General features: G+C 44.1%; 1 protein-coding gene across 1 annotated transcript in view; it reads right to left on the reverse strand.

Annotated features, from left to right (window-relative positions):
• ripor1 (RHO family interacting cell polarization regulator 1) overlaps positions 1–13,501 on the reverse strand; it is a 96,609-nt gene that overhangs the window by 17,501 nt on the left and 65,607 nt on the right. Inside the window, exons 13-15 of the mRNA XM_079680474.1 lie at positions 7,767–7,936; positions 6,478–7,057; positions 688–833 (exon numbers count right to left, since the gene is read on the reverse strand). Coding sequence (XP_079536600.1) covers positions 688–833; positions 6,478–7,057; positions 7,767–7,936 — 896 coding nt within the window. The remainder of the gene's footprint in view (positions 1–687; positions 834–6,477; positions 7,058–7,766; positions 7,937–13,501) is intronic.

Below are 13,501 nucleotides of genomic sequence, written 5' to 3' on the forward strand. Positions count from 1 at the left end.
TGCTTGTCATCAAGCCAAGAAAATACATCATCATAGTCCTATATTTAGTTGGTTTTGTTCTTTTGAGGAAGGCTTTTCCAGCTCTGCGCTATAGTGATGGTACCACACAGCTCCACTAGATGGCAGCAAGACACTTCATGTACAATGAGATTATTCTGTACCAGGAGAGATATTTACTCTCCCCTACCCACATCCACTCCATTACAGTGAACTTCGTCTGTAGTCACACTCACAGCTGAACGAGGCTCCCTTCTTTCAGACGGAGGGTATAAATACAGCAGCAAGCTTTGCGACGAACTTCCCTCTCTCCAGCCGAAACAGGAAATGCCGTAATTTTTCGTAACAACGGTTCCAAATCAGCATGTCTTGTATCAATAAATTATAACTACAATACAATTATCAAAATCTTTAATGCTGTCTCTTGTTTTGTTTTAAAGTCTGATGTTTATGTTTGATGACGGACACACACAGCGTTGGTCAGCTTTAGTAGCAGGTGAAGAACCAATGCAGGCTCTCTGTTGGAGGGCTTGATAACCCACTCTCCCTCCACACTTGTTGGTCTGGAACGGCACTCAATGGAGTGGAAGTGTGTAGGGGTGGGGTGTAGGGGGCGATTTGGAACTGGGCCTGGATGTGGATTTACTATTAACAAACACACATAGACAAAAACAGTTTGTGAGCTCTGACCTGCCACTTCTGCTCCTCTTCTCTCCTCTCTCCTCCACCCCCTCATCCTCCTCCTCACAGTCAGACGTGTTGAGGAAGTCAAAGCTGCACAGAGCTGTTTCCACGGTGAGGCTGACCATGCTGGGGGAGCGGCTGTGCCTCCCGCCCTACACACACACACACACACACACACACACACACACACACACACACACACACACACACACACACACACACACACACACACACACACACACACACACACACACACACACACACACACACACACACACACACACACACACACACACACACACACACACACACACACACACACACACACACACAATTTAATTTAGCTCAACCATGGAACTCAGAACAGCGAGAAACCTGAAATAACTTTTGCTTCAAATAAGCAAAACCATTTTATGTACTGAGTTTTAATGGCCGATGTGCAGTTGAAACAGTTCAGTCTTAAGATGTGAAGACTTTCTGCTGTTCTAGAAAATGTCTTTAGATGCCCACAATAGTTAAAGCTGAGTATGCACACACTCACACCCTAGGAAAATGTGGATCCAGCTTAAATTGCATTAACGACATTTGCCAAGTTAATTAGTGAGCCACATCTTACAGTGAAAATATAAAACTTTCATATCTCTTGTCTGACTTGGTTGGATAAACTGTGTTAAGGCAGGTCAGTGGCTCAGTTCCTAGCCAAGCAGTCGACATGTGTCCTTGGGCAAGATACTTTACCGTAAATTGATAAAAGCATCAGTGAAAGTCACTTTACACATAGCTGGTGAATTATTCTAGGAGACTTTAACATCAACTGGAATGACAAACAAAATAGAAAGAGCTTAAAACGGATCACGGATAATCACAAGTTAATACAACTAATGGATCAACCGACTAGAATAACCAAAACCTCCAAGACTATGATAGATTTATTATTTACAAACAAAGCTGACAGAATAGTTAAAACCTACAACTTCCTGACCGGTCTTTCTGACCATGATCTTATTATTTTTACCAGGAAACTCACAAAAAAATGTTCATGGCCACACCTAAAACCCCTGCCTTCGGTTCACGCTTCATCCCCAAAAACCTGCAACAACGTTTTATGGAGGCAGTGAAAATGATTAATTGGGGGGACACTCTGTCCTCTGAAGATATTGGTGGAAACAGTAATCTGTTTTTATCTAAAATGAATGATACAATGTCTTCCTTCTCAAGAAGAGGGTCAGTTAGGGACAGGAAGGAAAATCATCTTCCCTGGCTGAATCAACAATGCAGGAATCTAATGAAATCTAGAGACCAACTATTAAAGCAGAGCTTGAAATCCGGACTATCCACTGATAAACAGAAATGCACTCACGCTCGTAACAAGGTAATACAAACAATAAAACAGGCCAAAGCAAACTTTTTCATCGATATAATTGAAAGTGCGAAAGGTAACGGTAAAAAAGTTTGGCAAATCTTAAATAAAGGTAAACATACCAAACAGGAAAATAGTGCTCTAGAATTAAAAATCAATGATGCCCTGATAAAAGACCCTGCAGTGTTGGCCAGCTCTCTCAATGAGTATTTCTTAAATAGTACTTGGGACATTACAAAGCTCTTCTCACCATCTGGGGTTTCACCCAGCCCGACTGTGGATACACACCCCGTTTTTGACCTGGAGGAAATCACAGAGGTGGAGGTAAAAAATATAATCTTAGGGTTAAGAGGTTCTAAGACTAGGGATGCATATGATTTCGACACCAACTTTATAAAGACACATATCGACGGTCTAATAAAACCAATTACTATGCTAGTGAATCAATCTATCAGCACAAGGGAAGTTCCATCGTGTAAATCCATCGCGGAAGGTGGCCACGGTGACACCGGTTTTAAATCTGGGGATAAGGCAATGATGTCCAATTATAGACCTATCAGCATCCTCCCCTGTGTCTCTAATTTAAGCGTGCCGTGACCGGCCCGTTTTTGGTTGCGTTTCCACTTAGCGTAATGCCGGCTAGCGAGTACTATTTCACAGTTTTTCTGGCCCCATAAAATCGAGGTTCTTAGCGGGCCAACAACCAGGCTGAGGCAGGCTGAGTGTGCTAAACTAGAGGGAGAGAATCGCTGGCAAGGGGACTACAACTAAAACAAAACAAACATATTTGACCGTGACTTAATTCTAATACACGTTTCAAAATGATGCCGAAGTAACAACATACTGATACCGGTTAGTAAAAACCATGAATTAATGCTTTGACAAGTCTGCAGAAAAGACGGCAGGCGAAAACCCTTTTAAAATGCGTGTTTTCTAAATGGAGATCGGCTAAGCTAACGCAATATGCTCCGACCGTCCACACTCACAACAATGGCCTATACAAACATAAATAAACCAGTGACTGTATTCGCCATGACACAGACAGTCTGTGGTTTGTACTTGTTTAACTTTTGTCTAGTTTCTGAACAGATATGAGGAGCTGTGAGCTTGAGTGCTAACAGCTAATGGCTGATTTTTCTGTGGCTCGCATTGATGATGACGTCACGGCTCCGCCTACACTGCGCTACTATAGTTACTGACCCAGCTACTAAACTGTAATGGAAACACAGCATAAATTGAGCCTGGCCTAACAAGGCCTAACTATACCGTACTAAGCCGAGCGAGGCCCTGCAATGGAAATGTGCCATATGATAGCTGAGAAATGGGTGTCAAAACGAATCACCAAACATTTAGATAAAGGTTTCGCTCCACTCCACCCAATGCAGTTTGGTTTTCGTGCTCACCACTCCACTGAGACAGTTAACTGTGTCTTTGTGGAAAAAGTTAAATGTATGTTGGACACGAGCCCATATGTAGGTGCTGTCTTCCTTGATCTCAGGAAGGCATTTGACACTGTTGACCACCAAGTGCTCCTCATAAAGCTGACTTATTTCAATTTTTCGACAGTTTCAATACATTGGTTCAAGTCTTACTTATCGAACAGAAAACAGTGTGTTTTGGTCAAGCCAAATCACCCTACCTTGTCAACCCTGTTGGGGTTCCACAAGGTTCCATTCTTGGATCGTTACTTTTTTCCTTGTACATTAATGACTTGCCTAATGTATGTCCTGAGTTGAATGTGCAAATGTATGCCGATGATGCGGTCATCTTTATACACGGGAAAAACACTGAAATGATCTCATCCTGTCTCTCAAATGCTTTGGACAAGGTTCAACACTGGCTGAACAACATTTGCTTACATTTAAATGTAAAAAAAAAAACAGTATGCATGATGTTCAGTAAACGACCTGTCAAAATCGAAGGATCCAACGTATTTTTAAACGGAACAGAAATAGAACTAATCCCCCACTTCAAGTATCTTGGAGTCATAATGGATTCGAACTTGACTTTTAAGAAACATGTTAAGAAAGTATCCAATATTATTAAATTCAACTTGCAACATTTTAAACAAATCAGACTTAACTGTCAATGCTGCAAAGTCATACCTCCACTGCATGATTCTATCCCATATTGAATACTGTTTGACAAACTGGTCGTTTGCTTGTGTCACGAACCTGAAACCCATAGAACAGCTGTACAAGAGAGCTATCAAGGTGTTTGACAGAAAGCCAAATTCATACCACCATACCATCCTTGAAAAACACAATTTATTGAGTTTTGACAATTTAAAGTTTTTTAAAAGTATGTGTTTTTTTTATAAATGTTTACATGGACTGGCACAGAAAACACACTGGACGCTGCACTAGGTCAGCAACCATAGGAGACTGTGAAGTCCACCGCAGACGGACCACTTTTGGACAAAATGTCCTCTCCATTAAAGGCAGCTCATTGTGGAATAGCCTCCAAACTGAGATACGGGATTGTCCCACTCTGAATAGCTTTAAAGGTCAACTCAAAGAATGGTTGAGCAACAAACAGACAATCACCGCTAAATGGACTTTAATACAGGGGTATCTCCTCTTGCACTTTAGGTAGCTCTTGTATCTTCTCTTGCACTTTATATGTTGTTGCTGCTGTATTGTAGTGCCATGTGGTAAATACTTGTGTATGCTGCTCTTGCTCTTTTTGCATATCATGTATTTGTTTTGTGCTATGTTTATAAATGTCATGTTCTTAAATGTTTTATGTGAGGAACTGCAGATGGAAATGACCTCAAAGCTAAAATCCGGCATATTTACACTTGACGCATTTTTTTGTTTTAAGTGTTCATTAATGTGCATTGTCCCTGTCAAATAAACGATTAAATGAAATATTACACCTAATAATATATATTAAAAAAATTCTTCTACCAGCATTATTGATACTTTCTTTCTTCTATTAAGATCCCTATTAGCACAAGCATAAGCAGTAGGTATCTTCCTGGGGTCCACAGACACACAGTCAAACACAACCACTAAAACCACATAAACCCAACAAATATAAACAAAATCATCTAGTTCAGTGGTTCCCAACCTGGGGGGCGCCAAAAATCGCAGGGGGGGGGCGCCAGGCCTCAGATGATTGGAGGCCAAATATCATATTTAGACTTTATTTATTTTATTTTTTTACATATAATTGTAACGCAATACACGATTGTCACTAAAAGCCTTGTCTCTACATTACAATAAAATATAAAAAATAATTGATTAATTAATTTGAATACAAATTCAAGTTAGTAGCTATTATAGGCATAAAAAGACAGAAATTTATAATTGTTTCTTTAATAGAAATGTTTCTTCTGCGCGTAAAGTGTCCAAACCGGGCTTTTCTGGATAAGAGATCTATGATCTCAATGGGACCAATCTGGTTAAATAAAGGTTGGAAATTAAATTAAATGAAGCGCATGTAAAACATAGTCATTGTCCATGCCGGTTTCAGTTGGATTATTTGTCAGTTGCTCCGATCAGATCGGTCTCCTCCATTTTGTAGATTATTTATGACTTTTGAATCCACATAAACACATCGGCAAAATCCGGCTTACTTTGAGCATGTGTTTTATACAGTTTAATCCCTTTGTGAATTGTTTCCACTTGCGCCGTCCTTTAATTTCTTCATACAGCAGGAATTCAAATTAATTAATCCTGAGTCTAATACCCATCAAAGTCACTCCAATAGTGCTCCTTAATTACGCTTTCATCCTCCTTTAACAAAATACTTCACATTCATCCAGTTTGTGACAGTAGTTGTAGCCTTTTAAACTTTAATTACCGCTGTTGCGCCCCCCCTCTTGGGAAAAAAGGTTGGGAGCAACTGATCTAGTTTAATTAACTTAGGAGGTATGCAAGAGAAACAAAAATTAACATCCTTTCATTATTAAGCTGTATCATTATTAAGCCAAACACAACATTAACAAACAAGTACAAACAATTCTTGGAAAATCAATAGATATATTTTCAAAAAAAGTCCTACATTCCAAGAAAATGTGATTTAAAAAAAAAAATAGATTAAAAAATAAAAATAAAAGCATGTCAGTGCTTATAGGTGCCTTACAAAATGTAAACCTGTTATTAATAAATTAATAAAGACTGTTTATTAGAATTCTACAGAACATAAATCCAGACAATTTTCCTTGGGCAAGATATTTTAGCCAGTTTGAATAAAAGCATCAGCGCAATATCTGAGATAAGCGAAAACCTGTTGATTATATTAATCAGGCTATAGTTAAAATTTCTAACCAACCTACTCATTTTGAATGTTTCTTTGAGCCTTAATTGATCTTACTTTTATGATAAATATTATAATGGTCTCTTCAGAGTCAGGAGCATTTGTTTTTGCAATTAAAGTGAAGTTTTTAGCTACCCTCCCCCCTGTGGAAGCATCTCTAAGCTCCGCCCCACCTTGAGTGTGACCTGCAGCAGCTTCAGCTCCTGCTCCAGCAGCTGCAGCTCGGGAAACTGTCCTCTGTAATCATCCAGGGAGGAGACCACGGCTGTCAGGGCATCCTCCAGCCCGCTGTCCACCGGACCCCCGCTCCCCCCGGATGGAGACTCTGCCCCCAGGGTCTCCTCCTCCACCGACACCCACCGCGCCACGTACGTCACGTCCCCGCTCTCTGGGCGTATGTCTGGCTGTGTGCGTGTTTCTGAGTCCACTGGTTCAGAGGAGTGTGTGTCCTGTTGGTCTGTGGCATTGTCAGCCGTTGTGTTCTCATCTGTGGGGGGGGTTCTGCTCTGCAACTCCATCTCTATGTCAGTGATGGAGATCCCGGAGGTGGGAGACACCCCCCCTCCGGACTGGACCACCCTGTCCGTCAGCACGATGCCGTCGGCGCTGCTCTCACTGATGTGGCTCAGGGAGCGGGAGTAGCTGCGGGGGGGGTGGCTGTTGGTCACCCCACACGCAGCTATCGGAGACCGCTTCCCTGAATCCTCTTCCTCACTGTCAGCTTTTGTCGTCACAGCGACGGACTCCTCTTCCCTGTAAATCAGATCATATCTCAGTTTGTTTTAGTTCAGATAAAACACATATCATTCTTAATTCTTTATTCTATTAGGTTCTCCATTATCACTAGCATTAGCAATAGGTATCGTCCTGGGGCGTACACACACACACACACACACACACACACACACACACACACACACACACACACACACACACACACACACACACACACACACACACACACACACACACACACACACACACACACACACACACACACACACACACACACACACACACACACACACACACACACACACACACACACACACACACACACACACACACACACACACACACACACACACACACACACACAATAACCACATAAACACAACAAACGTAAAACAAACTTATCTCATATAACTATATAAGTAAGGAAGTACAGAAGACAAACGAAAGTATCATCCTTTCATCATCAAGCTGTACCATTAAACTACATTAACAAACAGAAACATACAATTCTTGGAAAAATGTTCACAAAAAATAAATCATGGGATTCATGGTCCTTCGTCTCAAGTCCTTGTCTGAAAAAAATCCTGAAATTGTGTAAATATCTATGCAAATGTTTTTCAAAAATAATAAAAAGTAAAAAAGAATAATACATCAAATAATAACAACAAAATAAGTAAACCTATTTGACTGAAAATCTTAATTGTAAAGAACCTGAGTGCCGTTGTACCTGCTGCTCGGTGCTGGTCGTGCAGACGTGTGGGGGTCCTCACTGACGGGGCTGATTTTGTGGGTGGAGTTTGGAGTTGAAGAGGAGTCTCTTGGGCAGAATGAGATGTCTGGTTGAGGGGGGGAAGTCCCGCCTACAGCTGGCTGGATATCTGGTGTCACCACCACCGTCTGGAGAGAGACAGGGACACCATGAGTAACTGACAGTCAATCAATTACTATTATTGTTACGGCGTGAGAGGACGCTGGCGCTGACTTTTCGCCGCTTCTCTGTCCGAAAATCTCGTCTTTCTTTGTGTTAATCTAAGAGTTTCTGACCACTTTCTACTGCTATAATTTTCTAACTATTCCGTGGCTTTTGTGTTCTGATCTGGATATATTTGTTACACCCGTTTGCCATTTTTGACGGACGCTTTGGTTTTCTACCCTGCCATTGTAGCCCACCTGCTAACGCTGCTCCATCCATCAAATAACCAGCCCCATTCTTCGTCCTGCCCCTCCCTGTGGGCCCTGACTCTGGTTCTTTAAACCTCCCGCTCCTTCCGGTCCCCCCATCTGCTGTAAAGGACAGCCTGCAACTGACCTCTCATCCTGTCTGACGGCTGCCAACAGCTCCACTTTCAGCACCGCTGGTCTACAACCATAGCCAGCGCTGTGCTAACGCTAGCATCCTACCGCGGCACTACGATGTTACGATACTCTGTCTCCCAATTTTTTAATCTCAATAACTTTTCTGCGCTTCCTCTAAGCTTGTCTGTCATCAATTGCCTTGGGCTTCTACGCAGACCGAGGTATATCCATAGAGGTTCCAAACGCAGATGTGTTTACTCCCAGTCCGGAAAATCATCCATAACATCTATCTGGTCGACTAACCGCCATGTCCCACAACTGTCATGTCATCCGAGTGCACTGATTACTCCATATTATACACCCACCACTGGTCCCTTACAATCCCAGCTGTACCGAAAACCTGGAGTGGATCCCACTGCCCTCTGCTCAGAGCTGGCCCAAATACCTGGAGTGGATTCTACTGCCCTCTGCTCAGAGCTGGTCCAAATTCCTGGAGTGGATCCCACTGCCCTCTGCTCAGAGCTGGCCCAAATACCTGGAGTGGATTCCACTGCCCTCTGCTCAGAGATGGCTCAAATACCTGGAGTGGATTCCACCGCCCTCAACCACCAAAAATTAATAATAACACACTTCCTTCCACCTCCTCTCCGCTCCTCCCCCCCATCTCACATTCCTCCCCGCACTGTCAACCTGGACAACCTTTTACCTCTTCAGCCTGTGACCACACCACGCCCCTCCCACTCAACTAATATTGCCCTCCTTAACATCCGATCACTCAACAAGAAAGCCCTCATCCTCCATGAACTAATCTTGGAAAAATCCCTTGATTTCCTTCTGCTCACCGAAACCTGGCAACAGCCCAATGACTTCTTCTCCCTCAACCAAACATCCCCCCTGGCTTTAAATACATCACTAAACCCCGCCCCTCCCGCCGTGGTGGCGGCCTTGCTGTAATCCACAATCAGAACATCCAGATCACAGAACTAACCCTCCCCTCAGTATCATCCTTTGAATTCATTGCCTTCAAAGCCCCTCCCTCACTGACAGTCATCCTCATCTACCGGCCTCCTAAACCTCCTCCCTCCTTCCTCTCCGATTTCACTGAATTCCTCACACTTGCCTCATCCCTGTCTCAACGTCTGTTACTACTTGGTGACCTCAACATTCACATTGACTCACCCACCTGCAAGCTGGCATCCAAATTCACAACCCTACTGGACAATTTCTCTAACACCCAACATGTCACCTTCCCCACCCATGACAAAGGACACATTCTTGATCTCGTCTGCTCTACCAACCTCCCAGTGATTGACCTCCACCCTTGCCCATTTCCCCTCTCCGACCACAAACTCATACAATTCACCATTGCCTCCCCCACCCGAAACCCCTGCCCACCCAGAAACATCACCTTCCGTAATCTACACTCCATTGACCATAACCATCTCTCCGAACTGCTATCGTCTAATCTCCCCCTGGACGCAACCCTCAGCTCACCTGATGATCTGCTCAACCACCTCAACTCCACCCTACTCACCTCCCTCAACAGTTTAGCCCCCCTCAAAAATAAAACTTTTACTTTCAAGACCTCCTCACCCTGGTTCACACCCGAACTGCGTAAAATGAAGCAGCGAGGCCGCCAACTTGAACGTCTTTCAAATAAATCATCCCTCACAGTCCATTACATAAACTACAAACTCCATCTCAATGCATACAGAGATGCTCTTATTGCCGCTAAATCTGCCTACCTCTCCAATATCTTCACTGACCCCTCCCGTAACCCCAGGATCCTCTTTTCCACAGTTAACAAGCTCTTCAAACCCCGTGTTGATAACCTCCCTACTTCTACTTCCGCTACTTGCAGCTCATTCCTCCAGTTTTTCGCAGACAAAATTAACACCATTAACCACTCCTTCTCAGCTCCATCTGATATACAAGCATCTCCCCCAACCTCCACCGCTACCATTTACGGGACGAGTGGCGCAGTGGTCTGTGCGTTCGATCATCAGATCAAGGGGTGTTGGGGAACTCCAGTTTGAAACCCGCTCCCGCCCCACTGCTTCAGGCCGTTGTGTCCTTGGGCAAGACACTTCACCCAAATTTGCTCCTGTGGGTATTGTCCACAGTACATGTATAATATCAATGTGTACTTGTAAAAGCGCCTCGATGACTTTGAGGTGTGAAGATGGGCGGTGTGGCGCAGTGCATTGATCAAGGGGGTGAAACCCGCCGCCGCTGCGTCTGTAAAGCCGTTGTGTCCTTGGGCAAGACACTTCACCTGAACTTGTTCCTGTGGGTATTGTCCACAGTAGATTACCATTACATGTAGGTATGATCTGTATATGTAATGTGTATTTGTAAAGCGCTTTGAGTCATTGATAAAGCGCTATAATAAATATAAGGATTATTATTATTATTATTATTATTTCTCCCCCCATCTTCCTTGGCCTCCTGACTCCTCCCCAGCGCCGCCTCTCCCAGTTCAACCTGGTTACCCCCACTTGAAATACTCCATCTGATCGGTTCCTCAAATCCCACAACCTGCTCCCTTGACCCTCTACCCACTCCTCTCCTGAAGTCCTGCCTCCCCGTCCTCTGCCCCTGTCTTGCTAACCTTTTCAACTCCTCGCTGTCCCATGGAACCGTCCCCTCTGCCTTCAAAACTGCTGCCGTTACTCCAATCCTCAAAAAATCTGGTCTTGATCCCTCCTCCCTCACTAATTACCGCCCCATCTCCAACCTACCATTCCTCTCAAAAACTCTTGAACGCATTGTAGCCAAACAAATTCACTGCCATCTCCAAACCAACCAGCTTTATGAACCCCTTCAGTCTGGATTTTGTCCTCACCACAGTACAGAAACTGCACTCGTCAAAGTCCTCAATGACCTCCTCACCTCTGCTGACACTGGTTCCCTCAATATTCTCATCCTTCTCGACCTGAGTGCAGCCTTCGATACCGTGAGCCACAACATCCTGCTCACCCGACTCAGGGACATTGGTATTGAAGGTATTGCACACAGATGGCTCCAGTCTTACCTCACTGAACGATCCCACTTCATCTCCCTCCCCAACCACTCCTCTGCCACAGCTTCAGTCACCCAAGGCGTTCCTCAAGGATCAGTACTTGGCCCCCTCCTCTTCATCATTTACATCCTGCCCCTCGGTCAGATATTCCGCCACTTCAACCTGGACTTCCACTGATATGCTGATGACACTCAGATCTACCTCATCCCCAAATCCCTCCATAACCCACCCCTTACCCACATCGATTCCTGTCTGACAGCTATTAAAACTTGGATGCAACATAACCTCCTCAAACTGAACTCCTCAAAACAGAACTCCTCCTAATTGGCTCCAAATCCACCCTCAGCAAGGTCACTAACATAACACTCACCATCGATGGCACCATTGTTTCCCCCTCCAATCAGGCACGCAACCTTGGCGTAATCTTTGACCCCACCCTCTCCCTCGAACCTCATATCCGCCAAACAGTCAAAAACTCATTTTTTCACCTCCGCAATATTGCAAAAATCCTACCCTCTCTCACCCGCCCCGCAGCCGAACGACTAATCCATGCCTTCATTTCCTCCCGCCTTGATTACTGCAACTCACTTCTTTAAGGCATCAGCACTACATCCCTCAACAGACTCCAACGGGTTCAAAATGCAGCTGCACGTCTCCTCATGCATACCAAATCATGGCATCACATCACCCCAGTCCTCAAAGACCTCCACTGGCTTCCTGTCTCCCATGGCATCACCAAAAAAATTCTGGTCCTCACCTACAAAGCACTCCACCATTTGGCCCCCCCTTATCTCACAAACCTTCTCACTCCTTATCAACCCCCACGGTCCCTCAGATCCACCGAAGCCGGACTCCTATCCATTCCCCACATCCACACTCTGCAGCTTTGGGGACAGAGCCTTCTCAGTGGCAGCTCCTAGGCTCTGGAATTCCCTCCCCCAAGATCTCCGTGACTCTGAGTCCCTCACAGTCTTTCAGTCCCGCCTCAAAACACATCTTTTCAACTCTGTCTACCCATAAGCCCCCCCCTCTCAATCAACTTCCTCTTGACTGCCTTTTTATTTTACTATACTTACTTGTTTGCCTGTCCTTGTTTGTCTACCCTCCCTCATATCGTAAAGTGTCTTTGAGTTGTGAAAAGCGCTATATAAATAAAATGCATTATTATTATTATTAATCTAACACAATAACAACAAAGTCTGTAGCTTCAGTTGTTAAGGCCGCTACACACCAACCTGAGACCAAAGAACGCGTACTGAAGGCGTCCCGAATTTTGCGTCCGCTACGTCGCCTGCGTCAGCTACACCGCCCGCCTACGATCACACCGCAAAGACTTCAGTCGACGAGTGGCAATAACTGTCCTTACCAGCAGACAGCGGTAGTGTGTATTCGTCATTCAAAAGAGGCAACAGCCAATCAGAGTGATTTCTTTAGCCGACTTTCTTTGGCCGATTCAACATGTGACTCCCAAAATCGCGTAGTTGTGTCAGGGCCTTTAGCTAGTGTGATGAACACCTCTTTTATCGTAAAGCCCTTTAGAACTCTTTGAATGCTGTTGTTCAAGGTTCAAGGTTCAAGGTTCTTTATTTGTCATACGAACATAGCTACAGTGTAGTTATGCCGATGAAAATCTTGTGTCACAGGCTTCTCCAACAGTGCAACACAAAACACAGATAAACACAAAAAATATAGTGAAAGTAAATAATAAATAGTAATACAAAAAGAAAAATAGTTTTAAAAAAGTGAAATTGTGAAATAGTGCAATAAGAGTCTATATGCAAGTTATTGAAATAGGATATATAGGTAAATAAATAATTTAAAAATATGTTTTAAGTAGCAGCCAGATGAATATTAGGGATGTTGTTTCAACTGTTCAGGTGTTCAACAGTCTTCTGGCCTGTGGGATGAAGCTGTCCCTGAGTCTGGTGGTTTTAGTCCTGATGCTGCGGTAACGCCTGCCAGACGGCAGCAAACAGAACAGTTTGTGGCTGGGGTGATGGGGGTCTTTTATAATCCGGAGGGATTTCTTCCTGAGCCGCTGGGAGTAAAGGTCCTCCATGGATGGCAGCTCCTTCCTGGTGATGTTCTCTGCAGTTTTCACCACCCTCTGTAGAGTCTTACGGTTGAGGGCGGTGCAGCTGCCG

Source organism: Notothenia rossii, assembly GCF_949606895.1.
Source record: "Notothenia rossii genome assembly, chromosome: 5".
Classification (NCBI taxonomy): Eukaryota; Metazoa; Chordata; class Actinopteri; order Perciformes; family Nototheniidae; genus Notothenia; species Notothenia rossii.